The 26,960-nt window shown below is 33.8% G+C and overlaps 1 protein-coding gene across 1 annotated transcript in view; it reads left to right on the forward strand.

Annotated features, from left to right (window-relative positions):
• Positions 1 to 17,712, forward strand: part of ABHD3 (abhydrolase domain containing 3) — a 35,335-nt gene extending 17,623 nt beyond the window's left edge. Inside the window, exons 5-9 of the mRNA XM_031946543.1 lie at positions 4,231 to 4,343; positions 9,757 to 9,930; positions 11,129 to 11,177; positions 11,260 to 11,425; positions 16,852 to 17,712. Of these exons, the coding sequence (XP_031802403.1) occupies positions 4,231 to 4,343; positions 9,757 to 9,930; positions 11,129 to 11,177; positions 11,260 to 11,425; positions 16,852 to 17,030 (681 nt within the window). The 3' untranslated portion in view covers positions 17,031 to 17,712. The remainder of the gene's footprint in view (positions 1 to 4,230; positions 4,344 to 9,756; positions 9,931 to 11,128; positions 11,178 to 11,259; positions 11,426 to 16,851) is intronic.
• The last annotated feature ends 9,248 nt before the right edge of the window (positions 17,713 to 26,960 follow it).

The raw sequence follows: 26,960 nt of genomic DNA on the forward strand, positions 1-26,960 counted from the left end.
GCCTATCAAAGCCTACCATGCAGAATTACAACATGCCCTTGGCACACGAGCTTCCCTAATCATGTTCTCTGCTAGCCTTCTCTGGGGATTCTGTGTACACTGGAGATAGAGTGCGATCCAGGTTTATGAGCAGACTGCTTTATTTTGATTATCACTGGTTTTGCCTTCTAATTTAGTAAATGTTTCACAATTTCACAAAAGTCAATGTTATAAATGGGACCAACTTTGTATAAATAGGATCAATAAATCAACAAAGACATTCAGTGTCCTCTGTGGAGTAGGAGTGTGGTTCCCTTTCCCTGCCTCCCCCCATGCCAGGGTTACCCATAAAGCATTGTCAGACTCATCAAGGAGAGTTGGGTTGCTCTTCTGGAAATTCTAGGCCTGTCAGGCCTGAATGCAGGAAAAATCAGCCGATGTGCGCCCCGTGACAGACCCTGCTGCCCGGCATGTACATGATGTCTTTCCCAAGTAAGCTCCTTGAGAGTGTGGAATGTTTTATTTTGTCACTTAGTAGATGCTTGAATTGAATTCCAACTGGAACAGGCTCAGGGCTTTTCATCCTCTTGATTGTTTACCACTGTTTGCTCTCTAATAGATCAAGGCCCTTGCTATAAAAAATGGGGCTCCTGAACACCTTACTTCAGATGGGCTCTGAATGGGGCAGTACCACAGGACTCCTTTCAAGTCTTTACTGCCTTAACTCTTTTAATAGAGCCTAAGAAAGATTACATTGCTTTTTGGCTGCCCTATCTTGACTTGTGACTAGCAGTCCCATTTAAATCTCTAGATCTATTTCAGATGAACTGCTACCTAACCATAGGCTTACATCTACTATTTGTTAAAGTCTTTTTGAACCCAAGCAAGAGTTTACCTTTCTCCTTACTGAATTTCATCTTTTTCAGTTGGGCCTATATTCCAACTTGTCTTAATCTTTTTGGATCCTGATTGAGTCATTCTTGATGTTAGTTTATCCTTTCTAAGTTTGTGCCATTTGTATATTTGATAAATGTGCCATCTATACTTTTATCTATGGCATTGATAAAAATGTTAAATATCACAGAACTGAGTATAGATTCCCAGGGAATTCCAATAGAGAATTTCTTCCAGTTTGAGATTAATCCATTAATAATCACTCTTCAGATTTCCTTCTTTCACTTCTCCTTATCTTATTGTTGAACCCTGATCATTTCCCTTTATTTTTTGACCAAGCCATTGATAAACTCACCTTTTCATAATTCACCTGAGCTAAGGTCAGAACTATAAAGCTTGGTGCAATAGGGTATTAATGGCCTAAAGTCCAATCTGTCTTACAAAGTATTAAAAATACTTTCTTGTCACCTTGTGATGCCTTTAAACTGTTTCTCTAATTGAATCTGTGATTCTTCTCTTCTACTGTCAATTTTTTAGAAAGAATAATCTATTATTTCTTGTCTTACACTTCACTGTGGCTTCCATTACTGCTATAGTTGTGAAACAGCCCTCTCCAAAGTAATTAGTGACTTTCCCATCACTAAATCCAATGCTCTTCATTACATCCACATCTTTTTTTGACTTTTCTGGTATTTGTCAATGAGGCTCACCATCCTTAGTGATGTCTCTGTGGTCCCTGTGATGTTGTATTTTTAAAGCTTTCTTTCTACTTCTCTTTCTCTCTTGCTAGCTCTATAAGTTTTAGTATTTTATCTTTCTCAAATTAGCTTGTATTTGCTTGTATTATATATGTTGTTAGTTTTTAGTATTTTATCTTTCTCATATTATATTGTATTTTCTTGTATTATATATGTTGTAGAATGTAATCTCTTGGATATTAAGGACTGTTTAATTTTTGTCTTTGTATCCCCAGTGCCGAACACATAACAGACACTTAATAAGTGGAAGGGGGAAAAACACTGAATTTAGAGCTAAAAGAGCTGATCCAGTTCTGCCATTTATTATGACCTTTGATACTTCACTTTGACTACTCCATTGATCTTAATTTCCTTATTTGTAATATTAAGGGGGAGGAGGGCTTGAACTAGATGGCTTGGAAGGTCCTTTCTGGTTCTCAATCTATGATCTTACATTTATATCTTGTTTGTTACATTAAATGTATCTTATTCTTAGTCGTTATGTGGATGTTCCCCAGGGTTTTGTGCTTCTTTATTTCCCCTTGATAGTTTCTTTTCTGTGATTTTATCAAATTTCCTAGACTTCATTTTTTCACTTTGTGTAAGTGATTCCAAAATCTAAATTTTTTCTCCCCAACTTCTCCCCAGATTTCCACTTCCCCATTTCTATTTGCCTTCCCTAACTCTGGTTCCTATTCAGTATTTTGAAAATGGAGTTCATCTGATGAAAATTGTCTCTCTTACATTAGCATCAATTCCCCAAGCTTCCAGGTTTGGAACCATCTTTAGATCTTCCCTCCTCATCCCACACATCCAATCAATTACCAAGTCTTATTTACTATAACATTATTCTCATATCTAGTGCCTTCTTTTCTTTCTCTTTACCAGAAATTTAAGTTTCTCGGTAACTTAATTGGTAATACCTTAAACTTGTGCTAGCTCAGGGAGAATATAGCATTTTGAAGGAGTAAAATATTCATATAGTTGGAATAAACTGATTCATGTGTCACCTAATTTACTAAATTAGTTTTTCTACCATGCTGAATATTAAATATCCTGTTTAAGGAAATATGTTATCATTCTCCAAGGGTCTTTTTGTCTATTAGTTTAGAGTTTTATTTGTGTATAAGGTCTGTGTAGCAGTAAGAGATATTAGGGGTTATCCATAAATAACTCAAAATTTTAAAACTAAGCTTTTTTTTTAATAAATAGACTCACATGTGGAAAAAAATGCTGAATAAGTCGTCCCTTTTTTTTATATAAATCCTGCTGACAAATTCAGTGGCCATTATGAATGAGCATAAAAGCAGATATTGTTCTGTTCGCATTTTTTCCCCTGACTTCAAGCCAAAAATGTTCTAGCTGGTTTGTATCTTAATCATTTGGATTGTATTATACATAGACACTTAAGTTGGTATCTGCCCTTCAGGGACCTTCCTCCCCTATTTAGGTTCTTATAAATGTGACAGTAGAATCATTGTGTGGTTGAATTTTAATTGGAGTCATCCCAGGGAATTTCACCTCACCAAACTGCAGGGAAGTAGCTTGTGAAGCCTTGTCTACCTTTTAGTTAATAGAAGAGTGATAGTTTACCTTCTTGTTAAAAAAAAAAAAAAAAAAAAAAAAAAAGGCACACTACTGGCACTAATAGGTATACTTTACAAAGTTAGTTTTAGAAAGTCTTACAAGAGTTTTCTTTTGGGATTGGATGGTGAAACTGTTAGCCAAAGATATACCCCATTTGTGCATTCATTTTTTGCATATCTTGAGGAAGCTTTTAGTGAGCTTTTCTGCGATGAATGAACAGAGTCCTTATTAAATTCAGATTCAACATATGAAAAGATTACTTGATTTAGTATATTATGTGTAACTATAATCAGCTTTACATGTTTTAGCATTATAAGAATCTACTGTGATGTGAAGCAGAGAGGGTTCTAATATTTCTGTAGGGCAAAAGAAATTTTCAGTTGGTATATGAGGATTACTTTAACAAAAGAATTGTACCAGAATACCACTTTTCTTTCAGGATTCTGTGCCAGAAGGAATTAAAAGATTTACAAGAAATTCTTCTCTTTAAAACTACCTAATAATAAATTTTACAGTGGTACCTATTTTGTATTCCTGGAATGCTTTTAATAAGGAAGTGTTTTATGCTTATTTTTATGTAGTTTCTGTGAAACTATAGTTTGCTTTCTTATTCCTAGACTGAAACTGGGTGTCATAGATGACTGAAAAAAAATTTAAAGGGAATATATATAGTCAAGTAAATAAGCATTTATTAAGTGCCTACTATAGGCTAAAATTTACTGTGGTTTTTAAACTATATTTTCCTCACAGACAAAAAAAAATATATAGGCCACTGTTGAAAATAATTAGTCTTGTTAAAAAACAGCCACAATTATTTTTACCTTTGCAAAGTATACTCCATACATATGCAAATAAAAAATTACCATAATCAACAGCCAGCATGTCTAAACACAAAGAAATTGTTATTTCTATTTTGTAATATATGTATATTTTGTAAAAATTATATTTATTATATTCTATGAAACTAATTTTTATTTATATTTTAGTTTATAGTGCAAATCTTTTTGTTTTCTTTATTTATGACCGCTTACAGACACCAAGGACTTATTGTTGTGCTAATACTGAAGATTTGGAAACCGTTATTCATCATGTTCACAGCCTATATCCCACAGCCCCATTTCTGGCAGCAGGGGTATCTATGGGAGGGTAAGATTAATTTTTTTTGTAAGCTCTTTAGTTGAACTATAATATGAATTATGTCTCATGTTCAGAGTAACATATATACATAAGCATTTTTCAAAATTTGATTTCCCTTAACTGCCTTTGGTTAATTCATCCCTTCATTCATTCAGTTACATTCATTGTGCCTTCTGTGTGCACTGGGACCTGTGAAACCAATCCATTTACAATGGTCCCTGCAGTAAAATGGACATATGGATTACACAGGCCCGACTCGCATCCCTGTTTCATTTCCCATGGGATTGACTTCTGTTACTCAGCTGCTACCCCTTTTTGGACTTAGCATCTAACCCAGGACTCCTCCCTTGATAAACATTTCTGAAATCAAAAGGAAACTCTCTTGGGTTTAAGGTTTGTTGTGGAGCTAGATGCCACAAGTCCACAATGGAAGTGAGAAAAGAATAAAGCTTCTCTAGTTCTCTCACTGACTTCTTCAGATGCCCTCCTCCTAAATTGGACTTTTCCATTACATTGGTTGGTATTCTTGTGTTGTGTTGTGCCTTTATGCTCTGATTTCTACCCTCCAAATTTTGGGCATTTCCACTGTTTTATTTTTAAATGCTGTCATTCATGGAGTTTTAAGTTATATTTGGATTTAGGGAGCATTTATGTTTATATTGTTAAAATATTACTAATATCTCTGTTTTCATTATCCCAGGGAGAGTTAAGGAAAACTAAAAAAGGGCTCGTTTCATGTATTTACATCTTCATAATATTGCTATCACCATTTAATCTATTTTTAACTTTTTTAGAGAATTTAAGAAAACTAAAAATGCTTCCCAGTGTTGATTATGGTTCAGAATCAAAGGTCAGAACCTAGTTTTATGAACTTCTGAAACTGAACACACATTTTTCTTAATTTAACAATTCCATCTATATTATTTTTAAAACACCAAGTGCTGTATTTATTTACTAATGCATAATCTATAAATTACAGATTCACTCAACTATATAGTAGATAGGTTCTTTAACTAGCATATAATAAATATAATACTCAGAATTCAATTCAACATCTGTTTATTTTAAAGAATAAAACATTTCCTTCCTCAGTAAAGGAAAAAAAAAAAGGGGGAGGGGGAAATCTTACATTAACATGGAAAGTCTGTCTTGACCTACAAAAAGAAGAGGCTGAATCAGATGAAAAGTTGGACAAAGTCTCTAAATTGTGCTTAATCAACAGTGTTTAACTTGGGCTTTTTTCCCCTTTACTCCAAAATGTGAACTTTAAAGGAAAGGATGGCAGTGAAAGTTGTTTCTTTAATCATATAAGTGTCTAACTTATTATTGTAGGACAGATCCTTACATAAACAGGCCTAGATTCTTTATTCATATGCCCCAGAGAAATGCCTATTCATGTCACAATGAATCTGCAGTGCCTGAAGGCAGGACTTGACCATTAGCCTTTGCAGCTGGTTGAATATTAATGCCTTGTAATGGGTTTGAAGAAAATGCTCTTTCTTGTTGCCTAGCATTGTGACACATTCCCATGTGGGTTCACCAAACAGGGATACACTTTTTCATCTGAATGCTTCAGCCAAAAGCATTACCCTTTGAGCATCTCCAGGACAAATACAAACACTAGCTGTTGCTCCCAGCTTGGGCTGTTATCTAAGCCTGCAATGGCCAATACCTTGTGTGAACCATAGAACCTGTGGGATCGATGCAGGAGCTGAGAAACCTGATCATGTGCTTTCGCACTGGATTAGTCAGCAAGCATTTACCTGCGTCGTTGCCCTGAGCAGAGCCCTGCCAGTGTGGACTGTGACACATGGGATTGTGACACACACAGGGATTTGGTCTGTTAAAGAAAGGGTTTAGACTAGGTGAACTCGAGTTCTCTTTTAGCTCTGAATCTACAATCCTGTATAAAGGATCAGTTTGAGGCTAGACTGAACCATTTCAGCAAAGGTTAGCTGAGTTTCTGAGTTTTTGAGTTCTTCCCCAGAAAGCAGTGTTATCAAAATCCATCCTGTGAAGAATTGATGAAACACCAACCTGTTAGCTCCATCTGTGTCAAGGAAGCAACAAATTATGTAAAACTGATGTTTCTTGATTTTATATATATATATATATATATATATGTATATATATATGTATGTATAATATATATTATTATATATAAATATATAATTTATATATAAAAATATATATTATATACAATGTATATTTTATATATTATATATAACAAATATATAAAATTTTCATAATATATAATTTATATATAAATAAAATAATATTTAATAAATATATATAATCAAGAAACATCAGTTTTACATAATTTGTTGCTTCCTTGACTATAGTATTGAGTCATACATCATCCTGGACTTCATCAGTGTCTTGTGAACAAAACTTGAACTTCATCTAACTTAGAATTACCAAACAGATTGTCTAGGACCAATGAAGAGCCTTGCAACAGCCCTAATAATGAATAATACTATGTACAAGCTTTTTTTTTTTCCCCTGAGGCAATTGGGGTTAAGTGACTTGCCCAGGGTCACACAGCTAGGAAGTGTTAAGTGTCTGAGGCCAGATTGGAACTCAGGTCCTCCCAACTTCAGGGCTGGTACACTATTTACTGCACCAACTACCTGCCCCCCAATACTTACTCTTAAGAATCATTATCAAAGTATTACTTTTTTAATTACAGTTTTTTTTCAAAACATATGCAATGAGTACTTTTTCAACACTGATCCTTGCAAAATCTTGTGTTCCAAATTTTTCCCTCCCTTCTGCCCATCCACTCTCCTAGATGGCAAGTAATCCAAAATATGTTAAACAAAAGCATTAGTTTTTTGAGATTCACTGAAAATTTCCACCTGAAGAGACTTACATGAACTGATGCTAAGTGAAATGAGCAGAACCAGGAGATCCTTATACATGGCAACAATAAAACTATACAACAATCAATTCTAATCTCAACAATGAGATTATTCAGACCAGCTCCAATGATCTTGTGATGAAGAGAGTCATCTACACCCAGAGAGAAGATTATGGGAACTGAGTGTGGATCACAACATAGCATTTTCACTCTTTCTGATGTTATTTGCTTGCATTTTATTTTCTTTCCCATTTTTTCCTTTTTGATTTGATTTTTCTTGTGCAGCATGATAATTGCCCACGTTAGATTTAACGTATATTTTTTCCATTTTTTAAAATATATTGGATTACTTGCCATTTAGGGGACGGGATGGGGAGAAGGGAGAGAAAAATTGGAACTCAAGGTTTTGTAAGGGTTCATGTTGAAAAATTATCTATGCATATGTTTTGAAAATTAAAAAACTTTAAATTAAAAAATTAAATATTCAGGTTAAAACTGAAAAAATGAGAAAATTCCCTGTATTTGTCCTATGATTAAGTCATTTGTGTTGAAAGAAAGGTGGGAAGATAAAATGATATCTACTGTCTACCCATTCCTTCTGATTCAGGATCTGGACTATTTAGGAAATGAAATAATGGAAAGCAAAATATAATGTGAAGCAAGATTTAGAATTTAATATTTTCTGCCTTTTTGTTGAAGATCATATGCCAGTTCCTTTGTTTTTTTTGCATCAGTGTGATTATATGTTGCATTTTGGGAATTGAATGTCTGAGAGTGATGAGGAACTGATGTAAATGCATAGTGTTGGTGTTTCCTAAGAAAGGCATTATCTACTCTGGGCATTTCGTTCTTGTATTCCCATGTGTGTCACAAGCCCTTTTCCTAGATAAGTCAATCTTAGTGGCAGCCATTATTCCCTACTCCCTCTGCCATACCAGCCACTCTCCCCAAGAAAATTATATCTTGATGTTCCATCCTGTTAACAGACCCAATTCCTTAGGGCTGTGCCTCTTAATAAATCTTGGTCTATGTTGTAGCAGATGTAATCCCCATTCTTTACTCAACCAATTCCTCGGGAGATTTCATTCAGCATAGGTCATAGGTTAGGAGGGAGCCTGACCTTTCATCTTGGTTCTACTGGCCATTGCATCTTTTCTGTTCTGGCTAAGAGAAATGTACCTATTTTTTGACTTCATGGAAGGATGCCCAACAACGTGGAATGTGATGCATTGTTTTCCCTCACTAATTTTGCACAGTGAAAATGAGACTCAAATACTGTCTACATTCCATTCTTATACTCTGAAGCCACAAAATCAGCATCAGTGTAATAGAGCTTATGCTTGAAATACAACCTTAGTAATTTCTCTCTCTCTCTCTCTCTCTCCACACACACACACACACACACACACATATATCCCCTATTAATTACTGGATGTAACAAAGAATCTTATACCCATATAAATATTTACATTAATAGGGACAGATTCTTTATTCATGTATTCCAGAAGAAGTATGTATGCAGGGGAAACAACACTGAAAGAAATCAAGATTCTAATCAATTCAGTGATTTGTGGGAAACAATTGTGAAGCATGTCTCCCTCTTCTTAAAAGAGAAGCAATTAACCAGGAGTGTAAACCAAGGGTTAGGTTTTTGGATGTGGCAGTATGTTGATTTTTTTCTTTAAACTATGCTTCTTTGTTATTAGGGGGAAGGAAAAGGAATAAGCATTTACATAGCACCTACTACATACAGACACTGTGCTAAGTGCTTTATAATATCCATCTCATTTCTCACAAAGGAGGGAAGGAACTCACTGAGAAGTGACAGTAATAGACTTTAAAATTAAAAAAAAATTTTTTTAAGAGAAAAGAAATGCTCCAGAGAAATAAAATGTGTTTGTCATAATGCATCTGCAGTACTTTTAGTGAGTGAATTTATAGATGAATTCCATAATTAGATTATGAATGTAGGTAGCCTTTTTCTAGCATCTTTTTTCCAAATCAAATCTTTGCTTCAAATTTTGCAAGATAAGCATATGTATTTAAATGAGTCATTTAGCTTTGTCATCATCACCCTAATTTCCCCAGATCAATGTCTTTGATAAATAATTGATATCAAATAAATAATAATATCAAGTAATAAATAATATCAAGTAATAAATAATATCAAAAATATATTTATTGAGTATAATATTGGCATACTCAATATTGAACAGATCATTCTGATAGTACATGTAAGATATACGTAAGTTTACAAAGATTCACTACACACTATGTGACACTACCTCCTTAATGCAATGATTGTATTATTCCATTTGCTCTGATCAAGATTGTGATTATATGGACGTAAGGAAATAAAATATTTTCTAAGTGGTGATTCTGCTTTTCCAAGATGGAAAATTTCAAAATTTACTTTTAGATTTCTCAACCCCTAAAGATTTTCCTAGAACTGCTGTAACATCTTCAGTCCTATAGGGTCAAGAAATTGTTCTTTGTGCTAAAATTTAATTTCATTTAAGTGAGTTATTTATAATATGTGTGCCATTTGTTCTTTGATTTTAGTATGCTTCTTTTAAATTATCTGGGTAAAATTGGCACCAAAACTCCTTTGATGGCAGCTGCTACATTTTCTGTTGGCTGGAATACGTTTGCTTGTGCAGAGTCATTGGAGAAACCACTTAACTGGCTGCTTTTTAATTACTATTTGACCACCTGTCTCCAGTCTTCTGTTAACAAGTGAGTCATCTCTTCACACCTTTTTAAAAAGGAAAAAAAACATTGTGTTATGATGTTGTAAGAATCTTGTTCTAATTTTCAGCATAAGTGTCTTAAAGTCACTTTCTGCTAGTAAGTTAGGTGTTAGGTATTTATACAGGTTTGATAATTTTCCTCCTTGAGCACTTAAATAGCAATTTAGACTCTAGAATATCGAAGCCACTCAAACATAGTACTAACTTTGAGACATTTACTGGTAAAAAAAAAAATTGGTCATTTTTTTATACTACTCAAAAACTGGTTGTTTTTTTTTTTTGTCATCTTATGCTTTTTTCTTTCAAAATACATATATATATATATATATATATATGTTTCCTATTAAGTTTAATTTTGATTTATATTTTAAGCCAAAAGAGCACAATCTGTTTTCTAAAGGATCATAAAAATTTTGTTCTTTAAAATCACACCATGTTAGAACTAGAAGAATCTTAGAAATCATTATGTCCAAATTTCTTTATTTTGCAGATAGAGAAAACAAGACTCAGAGACTTTTAGCTTCAATCACAAAATAAAGCCAATTATCATTATTAAGTGAAGTACTCATTGAAAACTATAACACCTAAAAATTTGAGCATTGTTATTAGAATAAGCTTCTTATTTCAGTGAACCTTTGAAAAGCAGGATAAAAGCTTTTGTTTTGTTGTAGTTAGTAATAATGATTAATTAGATAGCCAGCATATAACACAGCTAGCCAGAAGTAATTTGAAAGTTTATTGAAAAATAAATGTATTCATTGGAAAAATGAATGTATTTATTTTAGTATTTATTCTCCCGTGAGGCTATCATCATATTCATGTGAATCTGGTCTTTTAACAGTGTGGGTAGTATTATTCCTGACTTCTGTTCTTTTCTTTTCTATCAATTCATGCACATACATTGGTAACATTCTGCAATCTGCTTAAGCCCATTATATATTCTTAGCTCTTTAAATTATTTCAATTTTCAGATTCATAATATAAATGTTCTTAGTTCATAATTATATCAGTAAGTGAAACGTAGGCAAAAACTTGAATTCTGTTTTCATCTTCGGTAATTCTTTGATATATTCTGTAGGTTTAAAATAATAACATTTTCTTGCTCAGCCAGTTTATATAGTGTTCTAGTTGAGATACAAGGTGGGAATGGTCTTTATTTTTCTTTTGCCATTATTTGTTTTTAGGCATCGACATATGTTTGTGAAACAAATTGACATGGATCATGTCATGAAGGTATGAAAAATCTTATGTCAATTTTATTTAATGTTTTGATTTTAAAAATTAGGTGTCATTTATTTGATTTCTGTTTCTTCAGGCAAAATCCATCAGAGAGTTTGATAAACGATTCACTTCAGTTATGTTTGGATACCGTTCCATTGATGATTATTACACTGATGCCAGTCCAAATCGTAGGTTGAAGTCAGTAGGAATTCCTGTGCTTTGTCTAAATTCTGTGGATGATGTATTCTCTCCCCGTCATGGTGAGTTTAATTTCTTTTAAAATATATCTAGATAAAAATGAACTATTTCAAAATATTCTTAGTTTAAAAAAAATAAGTAGGAACATTATGATAAATAGGAACAGATAGACCCAATAAAGCATATCAGTGTTGGTTATTAAATTTTTATTTTAGTTATCATCATTTTGTTAAGCTTTTCTTGTGTTCCGCATAAGTGGTCAAGGGAAAATTATGGTCTTTGATGTTTTGTCTATTTGCATTTTTATTGCATTTCTTCCTTGAAAAAAAAAACCCCACCACTGTTCTTTGAGCTAACTATATTGTACTTGTACAGTACACTGGCACTTTCTGTAAGGTTTTTAACTTTAAGAAAGGAATCCCAAGAAGGATAACATTAAATACCTTTTAAATGTTAGAAGGTTATGCACTTAAACTCTAAAAATAAGATTAGAAGGAAATATTCCAGTTGTTTTTTTTTTTTCCCATGAGAAACAGCATAAGAAGTAATTCTGCCAAAGTTTTTTTCTTTTTTATATAATATTATTAAGGTAAACAACTTTGAAAGGATTAGAAACTAATCAGTGTAATGACCAACTACAATTCTAAAGGAGTAATGATAAAGCACATTACTTATGTACTGAGTCAAGATAAAAGATTCAGAGGGGAGAATGAGACGTTTATGTGTGAACATGAATGACACACACATATATGTAATATGCATGTGTACATATTACGTGGCCAATGTGAATTTTTTTTTGCTTGACTACATGTTAGTTTTGTATTTCTTGCCCAATTTGGGGAGAAGGAAGGGGGCAGGAAGATAAGGCTATTTTTGCCAAGTGAAAAAAAAAGTTAATTTTTAAAAAAAGGAAAAGTTGATACATTGCTCATCTTTCTTAAAGTCTCCTTTCCCCCTTGTCCAGATATGTTTTTCCATATTATTATTTGGAATTACACTGTTGATTTCAAGAAATTTTAGTTCTTTCAATGGGAAAATTTGTCATTCTACATATATATATATGCATATATATATATGCATTTAATTAGTTTGAACTTTAAATGAAGTCAGATTTTTTAAAAATAGTAAGATTTTATATATGTGTGTGTGTGTGTGTAATTAATTTTTATTAATTACAGCAACTATTTAGTCTCAAGAATATAATCTTTGCTGGGCTAATCAAACTTATAGTAACCAGCTAATACATATATATGTATGTAAGTATGTATGTATATCCTTGACTATATGATTTATGCTAAGAATAATTGACTTTAAATTAGTAGAAGCCAGCAGTTGAGTTACTAATAGGTTACATTTATATAAAATTTGAAGAGTTTCAGAGCCTTTTGCTCACAACCACACTGTGAGAATCCTAGAACAAATTAAGCTTAATTATGTCCATTTTATATCTGATGCAACCATAATGTTGTCATAGTGTCAAGAATAATAGAATAGGTTAAAAAAAATCTGTTTAGAATTTAAGTTCCTGAATTCAAATCTGAGCTGAGCTAACTTACTAACTTGGTGAGGGGAGCAGGGGGTATCACTTTGCTAGAGTTTTGTCCTCAGTTTATTGTAAAATATGACATAATTTCTACATTTGCTTCTAAGTCCTATTAGGTCCTGAGGGATGTAAATGACTAGTTCGTGGTCATATAACCAGCCAGTGCCAGGGATGCCTCCATATTTAGTGCTCTTGGTACAGTATTCCACATACTACATTAATGCTCTCCAAAAGGAAGAGTTGACAATCATGATTAGTCCGTGATTGCTCGTTATGTCCCTGAGAGTTCCTAATTCTTTTAAAGTTTATCTTTACAATATTGTAATGTAGAAATTGTTTCATTCTGTATTAGTTCATACCAGTCTCCCCAGATTTCTCTAAAACCATCCTCTTCATCAATTTTTATAGCACAGCAGTTTTCTACCACATTATTATACCATAACTTATTCAGCCCTTCAGTTGATGGGATTCCAATTTTTGCTGCCCCAAAAAGCTATAAATATTTTTGAATACCCTCAGAATTTATTTAGCCTAGAACTAATCCTTCCCTTAATCTACCCTCCCTCTCATTTCCCCTTCTCTCTTCACTCCTTTTCTGTAAAGTCCGGGCTAGTTCCCTGGAGGGCTCATGGTCAGCCAGAGTCAGGATAAGCAAAAGTCCTTGGTCTTTAAGGGGAGGAATGAAGGAGATGGACAAAACTGCCAGGACTTTTGCCAAGGATCTAGAGTTCAGAATCTCCACACTTTTCTCCTCTCTGTCCTGCAACCAAGTGAGTCTGACTCATCTCACTCCACCCTCTAATTGCTCCTATGATTATCTGTATACACCAAAAGATCAAGCCAGCACGGAATAGTGAGAAGAGCCATTTTTCCAAGCATATGCTAATAGAATTATTGGCCAATAGGTAATTAGCCTTATTTGCTTGGTTGTCTGATTCGAGCACACCTTTTAAGAGTTTCAGCCCTTTATATTTTTCCTATTTCACTTTTGAAATATATTCAACTCTGTATTCTTCCCTCCTTTGAGCAGTTCAGTTGAGAATGATATTCAAGAGTCACCTATTCCTTTCTTCCTTGTTTGTATAGATTTATATTTGTGCATTCCAATTATGTGAGAATTTTCCCTAACTTTTCTTTCCCTTCCAAACTCCCAGTATATTCCTCTTCCCCTCCCTTTCTATTATGTTTTTTTAAAATTATAACATAACAGAACTACCCTCTGGCCTTCTAATTTGTTTACCTCTGTGACTCTTGACAATGATGAGGTATATATAGGTATCATCTCCCCATATTGGAATATAAATCAATTTATTTTTATTTAGTTCCTTATAAATATTTGCTTGTTTACTTTTTTAATTTCTATGTTAACACTTCAGTTTCTAAATAGCTCTGGACTTTTCATTAGAAATGCTAGGTCATAGCAGTGTCACTACTGGATCTGTATTCCAAAAAGGGGAAAAGATCCATATATGCAAAAATGTGGCAACTAGTTTTGTGGTAGCAAGGAATTCGAAATTGATTAGTATATGGCTGAATAAGTTTTGATTTTTGAATGTAATGTAATATTATTGTTCTGTAAGAAATGATGACTAGACTGATTTCAGAAAAGCCTGGAAAAACTTCTATAAACTGAGTAACTTACATGCTGAATAAAATGAGCAGAATCAGGAGAACCTTGTATAGAGTAACAGAAAGATTATGTGATGATGAACTATGACAGACTTAGCTCTTCTCAGTAATACAGTGATCCAAGACAATTCTAATAGATTTGGGATTGAAAATGCCATATGCATCCAGAGTAAGAACCATGGACTGAATGTAGATTGAAGCATACCATTTTCATCTTTTTGTTTGTTTGTTTTTCTTTGTCATTTTTCCCTTTTGTTCTGATTTTTTTCTTTCACAACATGACTAATATGGAAATGTTTAAGATGATTATACATTATACCCTAAAAAGAAAAAAGAAATGCCAAATCAGCTCCAATTAGTCAGCTAGATGCTCTGCTGGTTCAGATAAGTTTCCTGTTAGTTTGGGATTCCTATTCTCATTATTTTACAGGCTTCAAACTGGACTAGAAACTAGAAATAAGACCCTGCTATGCTCCTGAGGATCAAGCCATACAATTAGTGGTTGCTTTTGGGCTCACTTTGTCTTTATTCCATAGGTTAGGGCCCATGGGAATAGGGTTATTCTATTCCACCACTACACCAAGGTCCCTTCCTCATTTGACAAAGCTGCCAGTTGGTACCTGTTCCTGCATCTCACATGAGGTACCTGATATGGATCTGGGGACTTGGTGTTCCCTATCACTCCTACCTTGTAAACAGATTTCTATGTCTCCCTCTCTATGCTGACCTCAGTGGGAAAAGCGACTCACTTGTGATTTTTTTTTTCTTGAGGTCCCAATCAAGATTTGGTTTGGAACATTTTCTAAATCTGTGGGAGTTTTTTATTTTGTTTTATTTAGGAAGAAAGCTTGCTCTACTTATTTCAGCTACTCTACCATCTTGGCTTGTTTCTCTATTTCTAATAAATTTTATCCTATTAGATTGGTTCAACATTATATCCTGCAAGATATTTTTTAATCTAGTTTATTAACTTTTTCTTCTAGCTTTAGATCACCTGTAAATTCAATAGCTAACTCATATATACCTTAGTCCAAATGATGTATTAAAATATTAAACAGGGGCAGCTAGCTGGCTCAGTGAATAGAGTACCAACCCTGAAGTCAGGTGGACCTGAGTTCAAATCCAGCCTTAGACACTTAACACTTTCTAGCTGTGTGACCCTGGGCAAGTTACTTAACCCCAATTGCCTCAGCAAAAAAAAAAAAAAAAAAAAAAAAATTAAACAACACAGGACCAAATGAACTCCTTAGGCATTCCTTAAACTGACATCAAACCACTGATGAGCACTCTTTGGTTCTGTCCATTAAACTAGTTCCAAATCATATCTCTAATCTTTTATGGAGAAAAATAGTGTGAGACTTTGATAAATATTTTGTTGGGATCTGGGTAAACTCTATCCTGATCTCCAGATCTAGTGATAGTCAAAAAAGGAAAAGAAGTTGTAGAATTTTGCCAGGAAACAATCAAGCTGATTGAACTTAAACACTTTTTTTTTTTTAATTGGGAGATTGCTTTACTCTTCCTTTTTTTCATCTAAGTCCTATTCTTCCATCTTATACAGGTCAGGATTCCCCATGACAACCTTGTGCCTTCTTTGTTTTCACATTGAAATCCTTTTTAAAAAATTTTGTTTGAAGAACACTTCATTCTCCTATCTGATAAACTGGAGAATTAAGAGGCGTTTCTTGAGTTCTTTTCCCCTTTCTTTTAGATGGCAGACCATTCCTCAATTTTAGGATAGATAGCAGTCTCTTAATCAAGGCAGAAATACTTAGCTCTCACATTATATGTAGGTCACTGCAAAATTCACTGTTTTCTGTAACTCCTGCAGGTGAAGCTCTGAGCCCTTTTTATTTCTGGCTGGTAGCTAAGTCCCTTAGAAAATTGCTATATCAAATTGTTTTGAGGTCACCCTCTCCTCACTTGTTTAGCACCTAGACAACTCTACCCAACTTCTTTTTCAGTTTGAGCTCTAATTAGAAGTGATATAATTTGGGAATCAGAAGTCTGGATTTGGAACCCATTTCAAGCTGTTATTGGCTGTGTGATCATTGGCAAGTCACTGAACTCCCTAAATTTCTTCATGTTATATGCAGATAATAATACTTATACTGCCCATCTCTTAAAATTGTACCAAGAAAAGCACTTTATGAATTTTAAAGCATTGTATTAAGTAGGTTACTTATTTTAAGAGTATATTTTAATGGTAATATATAATTGTATTGAATAAAAATGATAAAGGTACAGATTTTTCAAGGTATATGTGACCAGTTAGGAAAAGTTGATAATTTTTTTTCTCTTCCTCTTTCTTTTTAGCTATTCCAATAGAAACAGCTAAACAAAATCCAAATGTTGCTCTGGTCCTTACATCGTACGGAGGCCATATTGGCTTTCTGGAGGGAATATGGCCAAGACAATCCACTTACATGGATCGAGTCTTCAAGCAGTTTGTACAAGCCATAGTTGAGCATGGACATGAACTCTCTAGCATGTAGTTCTTCTTCAGGTGTATCTTGTCTGGATCACCATTTTAGCACAGTGGCAAGTTCTGACAAAGGCAGCTCAGCTTAGTGCACAAATTTTAACTACTGTATATAAAGCAAATATGCCAGCAAGAGGATGAAGAGGTCCAGAATTATGTGCAAAAACTACTTTTTGAGGAAAAAACTACTTTGTAGCAGGAAATGAAGTACAGTATATTAGATTCATTTATGTAGATCTTATTTTTAATATGCCTTACCAAGAATGACCTTAAATAAAGTAGCACTCTACGTTCATTAAATTGCACTTAACCAAAACCATTGTGTAAACAGATTTTAATTCCTCAGGGTTTTAATTTAGGTTAGTATTTTTTTTTTTAGGTTACCCAATTTAAATGACTTGTTTCATAACATTTTAATAACTACTAAGATATTTTCAATGCTATTTGAAATATGTTACATGTTGGCACATTCCTAAGGGTACTTATGTCTAATAATAAATGTGAAAATGAATTAAGAAGAAATGAAATGCAGCACATTGAATCTTTTGTGTCCTAGCTTTAAAAACAGATTGCAACAGTATTAGACTGACTTCTATACTTGTTATTTTACCCTATGAGAGTTATTAAATTAGGGCTGATTTCAGTTTTATAATGATTATTATTTTTATTTACATGATTATTTTTAAATAGTGTATGTACAAATAAATATCTATTAAAATAAATTCTTCCATTTTAAACCATTACTATGTGAGTTTCCTAATTATCCGACAAGAACAAAAGAAAAATAAAGTGTTTCAGTGAGAACTGTGATGTATAAAGACTTAATTTGGTGGCAAATTGGTATAAAAATCCAAAATATTCTTCTTTGTAGTTTTCTTATTCCCAAAATAATTTGCTCCTCATTTAAATATTTCTTCTTCTTGCCTCCTTTTTCGCCCATTTGCAAAGGTATTTTAGACATTTATCTTTATCACTAATATCCCCCCCTTAGAACTTTCCCACCCCCTACCTTCCTTATTATTATAGAGGACAACACCATCCTCCAGTCTCTCAAGCTTGCATCCTAAGAGTCATTCTGCCTCCTCACTGTCTCTTAGCACTTCCCTAACAAATCCTGGTCTTCCAGTTATATCTCAAGAAATCATAAGTGAAAACTATATGAGAAAAAGTTCATTGTACCAGTTTTTCATGAAAAAAATAATAGAAAAAAATTTTAATTCCCAAATCCCCAAACACCCATATGTAAAGGTATAATTCCCCACATGGACAGAGGGAAAAGAGGAAGAGGAGGAGAAAATGAAGGAGGGGGAGGAGGAAGAAGAAAAAGAACAAAAATCGACCATCTGTATTGTCAAAGCCTGTCGATTTTGCTCTTCTGACATCAACACTGGTGTGGATTCTCATCATCTTGTGCTTTGGACTATTGCCATAAACTCGAGTAATTGCCTGTTATCTCCAGCATCGAGTTCAAAACTCTGTTTGGCATTCAGAGCCCTTCATAACCTAGCCAGGTTTTCATGAGAAGGTCAGGAGATGGATTTAAAGTGATTAAAACAATTTTTTTTAATAAAAAAAAAAACAGATCAACACATTAATCGCATTTGAAAATGCATACCTAATTCTTGCACTTTAGTCTATCACTTCTTTCATATTTCTTCCTTATTTTTTCTCCTCCTCTTCCTCCCCCTTCTCCATTTTCTTCTCCTCCTCTGCTTCTTCCTCTGTTTGTATGGGGAGTCATACCCTTACATGTGGGTGCTCTGTCCAGAGGAATATAAATTTTGATCTGTGGTACCTTGGGGTTTGGGGATTAAATTTTTTTCAACCTTTTTTTTTTTTCATAAAAAATTGGGACAATTAACTCTTTCTCATGTAGTTTTCATTTATGATTTCTTGATACAACTCTGGAAAACCAGACTTTGTTATAAAATCCATTGTGATTCAAAAGAAACTACTTATCTATAACATGTCCCAGCCCAAACCTCACATTATTTGGGTTTTGATGCTCAGTGAGTATAAATAGCAATTGTTGCTGTTCTGACCAGAAAGGGTCCTCCTGATCTTTGTCTTCCCATTGGACTGTGTTGACTGGAAAAAATGAGATTAATCACTTTGCACAGCTCTGCCTCAATTGCAAGTCAAAACATCGCTGTCCTGATGTCATTGGTCCTATTCAAAAATGAAGGATGAACAATAAATAATGAGAGATCTCTGATAGTCTAAGAGGGCTCCTCTATTCTAACTTTTAGCAGCTTCTATGGGATGGTTAAAAGATAGCATTAACATCTATCATCTAAAAACTGAAAGGAGAGACCATCACATATTCCATGTCGGAGTAGTTTTTTGAAGGGCATATTTGGAAAGATGTTGAAACCAGGTTGCAAAAGACTAAAATTTAAATAGAGAGTAATAAATAAGTCACTGGAACTTAGTAAGCAGAGTGGTAGGGGCAGTCTTGTACTTAAGGAAAATCACTTTGGCAGTAGGGTGAATTGAGAAAGCGCTGGAGGCAGGAAGATTAATTAGGAGGTTATTGTGAAAAGCTAAATGAGAAGTAATGAAGTCCAGAACTAAGGTGGTAATAATATAAACAAAGGGATCTGGTATAAGAGAGAACAGAGATAGAAGTGGCAAAATTTGGTAATGAGGATTCAAGGACATTGTGGAGGGTACAAACTTGGAGAACTAAAAAAATAGTGCCTTTGACATTAATAGGAAATTTTTGAAAATGGGAGGGTTTAGGAATAAAAATAATGGGTGCTGTCTTGAACATATTGAATTTGAGCTATCTAATCCAAGTTACAAACTTAGAGGACTAGAAAAATAGTGTCTTTGACACAAATAGGAAATTTTTAAAAATTGGAGGGTTTAGGATAAAAATAATGGGTTCTGTTTTGAACATACTTAGTTTGAGATACCTAATTTGAGGTATTCTATAGGCACTGAACTAAGGGACTCAAAGTAAGCTCAGGACAGTACTCAGGCTAGATATGTAAATCTAAGGAAGAGAACCAGGAGGGAGAAGTTTCATGAAAACCGAGGAGAAAGTGTCTGGGAGAAGGTATCCAAGGTATCTAATGTAGTTAAATGGGTTGAGAATAATGAAAAGATGATCATATTTGGCAATGAAGAGACTTGGTAACTTTGGGGAGAGTAGATTCAGCTGAGGGACACCTTTGGAAACCAGATGCACAGAGGAAATGGGAACACTGTGGGTAGTTTTTCCTAAGAGTTTGTGAGAAAAAGAGAAATAGGATGATGAATTGAGAAGCGTAGAAGGAATGTTTTTAAGGGTGAAAACCTGGACATGTTGAAAAACTAAAGGGAGGGAAAGGTTGAAGATTTAAGGTGGGGGATGATTGCAGTTACAAGCTGTAGGAAAAGATAGAAAAGGGATGCCATAATACACACACATACACACACAGGGGTTGACCCTGCCTTGGAGAAGACACTCTTTTTGTCAGAAATTGGAGGAAAAGAATGAGCGAATGGAAGCTATCAAGGAGTTTTGAGGTGAAGAGAATGGTAGAAAATGTTTGTTGAATGGTAATAAATATTTATTGCCTAAGAAAAAAAGGGAGTTCACATCAGATACCTTCAATTATCTCAATAAAGTTAATCCCTCTGCTAATTGGGGTAAGAAGAAGGTGTGGGAAATTTAAAGAGGGAATGACATAGGGAATTAATTGGGGGAAATAGAAGGATTATCTTCCTGCAGTGAGGGCCCAGTTGTCACCATAGTTGTGAGACTTCCTCCAGTTTTGTTTGCCCAGGATGAGGAGTGGAGAAGGAAGATAGTAGAAGTAACTCAATGCTGAGGTTTCACAAGAAATAATTGGCAATAGGACACTGTAAGATGAGCACTTCATAGTGAGACAACAATTCATCTGAAAAATATCTGGGGCTTTTTGTGGGCTGTAACCGCCACAATGACAACAGTTAGCAAGTACCAAAGCAAATGTGATTCTAAGTGTTTAAAGAGTCACAATGGGAGGTAATAGGCTTGCTGCAGTGCACCTTGTTTTGTGTTCACTATGGGGTGTATATTGGAAGGACATTAATAAGGAGAATGTCTGAAGCAGGTAAAAGAAGAAGTTTAAAAGCCCAGAAGTTATGTTATATAAGGATTTGGTTGATGGAATTAGGAATATGTAGCCTAGAAAAGAGAAGGTTTATGTGGAAAGTAATTCCTATCTTCAAAAACTTAAAAGGATATCATATTGAAAAGGTATTGAAGGATGTGGGGGTCCCAAAGGCAGTATGAGAAACGCTCAGTAGAAGTTGCAGAAAGGCAGCTTTTGGTTCCTTCCGAGGAAGGACATCCGAGAAGTCAGATATCCTCACATACAAGAGGCTGCTTCTTCGGATAGGCTGGATGACCACTTCTCTGGCAGGCTGAAAAGGGTTGGGGTTTTTTTCTGACAACATCATCCAACTCTCAGATCTGAAGCGAAGTTAAAAACAACAATAACAACCACCACCACCTTCAAAGCAGTGTGAGGTCTTGCTAAAGATACTGGATCTTTTAAAGCTTTTCATATTTTACAGACAAACTCAGTAGGAATCTTTTCTCTACAAATGCTGATATGTTTCTACCCTATGCAGAATGTTACTACATTTGTCTTTTTTACTGAAGTTTTTGCTTTTAAGCAAATATCTTGTTGTTAGGTGTTCGTTGGAGTGTCTGTGGAAGATAAGTTTATCCTTTTTCGATGTACAATTATAAAGCTGTGAATTAGTCAACTGTGTAATTTATCTCCATCCCCAATCTTGTGCCTCAGGAGACCTACTTCCAGCTATCTTTTCAACTTTTTGAATGTGAAAATTGCTGTGAAGATTATGTAATGGAAGCTATATAGGAAATGTTTTAAAATCAAATTTAATAACCTTTATAAGAATTACTGCTCTCACAACTAAAAAAAAGTATCAACTAAATGGTAGTTTAAGATTATAATTGCCTTATTTTTTAATAGTTGGAAACCTTGGTGACTCAACATTAAGTAATTCATTATTCAGTACCATATCTTGCCTTCCTGAGAAATTTTAAGTCATCCTTGCACTTGGTTACAACTTCCTTTTGTCTTCCAGTTTAGTTTATAGTGAGAGTATCTAGATTGATATGATTCATTTCCTCCAGCATTGTCCTCTTGTTGATCAATGGACAAGATCTCACATTTAGATGAGTGGCTAAATTAAAGTTTACAGAATATTGAAAACATAATTCCTAATACCCTTTCTTACTACTACTAAAGAAGCAGAAAGGGTACCTAAAAGCCATTTTATATTTTTATTTCATGTGTTGCTGTGGCCAAAGAATCATCACCAGCAGCCACCCTACTGGTAATAAGCTTTTCAGTATTTACTGGGCTTTTAGGCTGGTCCTAAGACCATACTTTTTTGGACTTTCTGATATAGGAGACCCTGCCAGAGCTTGCAGTCTGCTAACAAGGCTTTTGAGAATCCATAGTCACCTTCACACCATACTATAGCACCAGCGTAGTGCTTGGTAGACATACAGAATGTCCTAAAAGTCTTAGTGGAGTTTTTAGTTACCAAAGTTATTGATATCTAAATATATACATATTGAACTATATGTGAAGAAATAACCAAAAAATATCTATACATACATCTATGTTTATATGTATGTATCTCAGATATGTTTGTAATCTTTCTGTATGTATATAGATAAATAACACATATAGGACTTGACTAACACATTATTTAATATTTGTTTTATTCACAACATAACATTCTCACTCTTTGTTGTTGTTTGGTTGCATTTTGTTTTCTTACTCATTATCGTTCCTTTTTTATCTGATTTTTCTTATGCAACAAGATGATTGCATAAATATGTTTACATATATTGGATTTAACATATATTTTAACATATATAACATATATTGGATTGTTTGACATCTAGGGGAGAGGGTAAGGGTAAGGATAACATTTGGAACACAATGCTATGCAAGGGTCAATGTTAAAAAATTATCCATCCGTATGTTTTGAAAATAAAAGGCTTTAATAAAAAAATTTGTTTTATAAGAGTACAAAAAGCTTTGTTTAAAAAAAAAAAAAGGTTTGAGTACACCTGGAGTACTTATCAGCTCTAACCAAGAAAATTTTGGGCCAAACTGAGCCCATTTTGTGCTTCACAGAGCATGTAGATACATTCGTTATTAGTTACAGAGATAAGCCACATTTTGGATTTCTTCTACCTGATTCTAAGACCAGGTTGCTGCCTTCTGAATTCATGGGACCCTGAGTGGGTTTTTTTTCTGTCTTAGTTGAAGCATTACAATCTAGTTTGCAAGAAAAGGATCAGGTCATTTTTCTAAACTATAAGATTTTTTTCAACAAATTATGAAACTACTAATGGAAACATAATTGAAGCTTGGCAATTAGTTTATAACTTCAGAGAAGAATTTTCAAGAATTTTGTCATCTTTCTATAAATTAGAGATTAATACGAATACTCTGTGCAAAAAATTCTCCATTGTATTTGTATTGCTTAATAATTTGCTAATGGGCACTCACTACGGTCAGTGTTCCTAATCAAAATTTTGGAATCACTGTTAATATAGTTTATTCCATTTCTTTACAAAAATTAAGAGCTGTTAAAGAAACTACTTCAAAAAATATATGATCAAATGACTTTTTAAAGTCTGAAAATTAGGTGAGACTTTTAAAGACTTATTCTCATAAAGAAAGTAGAGAAAGATATAAGTTGATATTTATTGAATTCAAAATAACTAGAGAGGTAATTCATCTCATTAATTCAGAATGGTTTCCACTATGGCTTTGCTCAATGCACCATTAATGAGAAAAACATTTCTGAAGGAGTGTAATTGAAAATTACTGCTAAGATAATTTCATCCCCAGAATAACATTCAAACTTAATGGATTTATTAAAAAACACAGTAGGCATTCAATAAATACTTTCAATAGACATTCTGAGAATTTAATCTAAAATGAATGACCTGAAAATAATAATTCCCAAAGTTATTTTGATTTAATATGAAAGTGTCACCAATCATTCATTTTAATGTGATAAAAGAACATTTTAAATTGCTGGCAACTTTGTCTTTAAAAATAAGAGTTAAACCTGACAAAAAAAAAATCAAAGCAAGTATAAGGTTTTACAATGCAGTATCAATACATTTTAAGATGGGACTCAATTGTTTACATTATTGGAACATTAATATTTTTCAGAGAAAAAAACTTAAATGTTAAGAGAAGCAGGAAGCAAAGAATATTTAGAACTTAAGGATAAGGTTAAATAAATCAAACCCTGGAATGCAAAAAAATAAAATAAATCTCTGTAGAAAAATATGAGATAAGTTCCCATAGAAAGAATCGCAGGAAATGGGTGTGGTGCGTAGGCAGCCCTCAAAGCAACAATAGTCAAGTTTTATCTTTTATTGATTTACTGTTGCATATATGAAAATACCAAAGGCATTAAAAACTGAAGTGTTATATAGATAACTCATATTTATATTTATTTAAAATTTCATAAGTAAAATTTATTTTAAAAAATCCCAACATTCAAATACTTATCTATGTTTTAAGGAAATGTTATTTAAGTGAACTTGCTCTTCCCTTGCCACATTCTCGTCCTCAGACTCAACCTCTGCCTTGACCACTTCCTGCAACTACAAATTCAAACCATAAATTAAATGTACTTCTCATCTATCCTTCTGATAAATTATTTAGAAAAGAACATATGTATTGAGAAGATATATGTATTTTAAAATAACTAATTTAAAATGTGATGAAATTTTATTGTTAATAATGCTCTCTTGAAACCACAGTACATCATAAACACATTAAAGTACATACAGTATCTCAGATATCATAATTCAGTGGACTAGAAGTAGAAAAATTGCTTTCTAATTCCAGCTGCAAATAAATTAATTTCTTCTTGGGCTTCCATATATTTCCTTAGCTACAAAGTGGTATTGATAACTTACTTATTTCAAGACTCCAATGTAATTAGGAAAGGAGAAAATGCTTTGTAAATTATAAAAGTCCTGTTCAAAGAAAAAATAAGATTTCTTTTTTAGAAATTTGATGGGACAAAATGTTGCCTCTGAAAATCACTGCATTCTTGCCAAGCAATAATGTTTAAAAATGATGGGGATTCCCAATGCAATAATATAAAGCATTCTTAAATTACACAGTAGGTAGGAAATGTTAAGTGCAATGGGCCTGAAGTCAGAACAACCATAATTCAAATTCAGCCTGAGACAGTTACTAACTGTTTGATCCTTTTGTCAATTAACTGCTGTCTGCTTCAATTTCCATACCTGTAAAATTGGGTTAGCAATAGCACCAATCTCCCAGAGTTGTTGTGAGGTTAAAATGAGATAATAGATTTTAATTTAATATCTATATAAATGCTAACTAATTATTATTATTATTATTATTACCATCATCATTGTGATGAGGTTCTGGGTTGTCTGAGAAAGGCTAAAGTACTGATAAGATTACTCCCTGAGGCAAACAGGGAAGGGCACTGATGGGGATCAAGTCAGCTTTATAATCTCACCTTCCATGGAAGTCCTGGATAGCCCCATTTCACCGTATCTAATCAGAAAGCCAAGTTAGGATGTCAAACCCCCAGATTAAATTTCTCTCCATAAATCTGTCGATTGCCCACACAGTCTTTGCTGAATTCCTTTTGAGTTGGCCCAACTGGGGGCTCTGCCTCCCGTCTTCCATCCTTTTAGTGCCTTTTTCCTTGTTATAGCCAAGTAACTCTTTTAGGGTGCTAAACTCCTCCCTGGATTTAGCCTGCCAATTAATGGCATGCTCCCAATTCATGGTATATTCCCTTTCTCCTGGTTAATTGTGAGTTCCATTGGGGAACTTATCTTTTCCATTATTAATTGTTAAGGCCCCTTTCCTTAATTCTACAGCCCTCACCTTAATATCCTTCTAATCCGTAGTTATTTCCCCTAAATTGACCCTCACTATTATAACATATAGTTCTTATTTAAAATAACATTTAAGTTTTGCTACATATTTAAATGATGCTATCCTCACAGAGAAAAATATCCACTATTACTATTTTATTCACAGCATAAAATGTGATGCTATTTCAGTTAAATAAATAAGATAGAATGTAAACTTTTTTGAGGGGCTATATCACTTTTGTATTTGTATTCCAATCATACACATGGGGTCAGAGATTCAAGGCTAGATGGAATCCTTTTTCACAAACCAGGAAATTGAAGCCAGACACGTCTACCCCCAAAGTAAACATTAGAGGAGAAATTTGAATCCAAATCCTTGGATTGTGGAGTCGATGCAACTTCCACTGTATCAACAGTAAGTATTTATAACAAATGCTATTGAACGGTTAATAATAATGCAACAAGTGCAGAGTTCCTTCCATTGCCTGTCTTGATTAGTTTCTGCAAACATAAACGAAACTTCTCCTCCAAGGACTTCTATTCTTACAGGTAGCTACTTTCCCTCACTGCATCTATGCAAGTGCACAAGTATTTTTTATTACATTCAGGGTACAGACTACCTCCAGCTGAATTAGGTTACTAGAATAAAGCTTCCACTTAATTTTTGTTGGCAAACACTTAAAGCATTAAATAATCTTTTCCAGGTGTTTCCTGATTACACTCTTTTTTTTTTGGATCAGGAATCTTGCCTTGGGCTTTCGGCCCTTTTCTATCTTCCTTTCACCATTTCACTAACCCTCACCCTGTGGAGTACTAGAGTTCTTTTCTATATGAGCTCTTTTTAATTATCACTTAACCCAGGTTCTTTAATTGGTGTCCCCTGGAATCTAATTAGCTTTTCTATTGATACTTCATTTATTAGGGGGTAAGAAGAAAAAAACCCAACAGGTTAAGTAGCAAGGTGGATTAAAGCAGTCATATATATAGAATCAGGTTACCCTCTCATGGAAATGAATATCCCCAGCTTCTCTC

This window comes from Sarcophilus harrisii, chromosome 1 (genome assembly GCF_902635505.1).
Source record: "Sarcophilus harrisii chromosome 1, mSarHar1.11, whole genome shotgun sequence".
Taxonomy (NCBI): domain Eukaryota; kingdom Metazoa; phylum Chordata; class Mammalia; order Dasyuromorphia; family Dasyuridae; genus Sarcophilus; species Sarcophilus harrisii.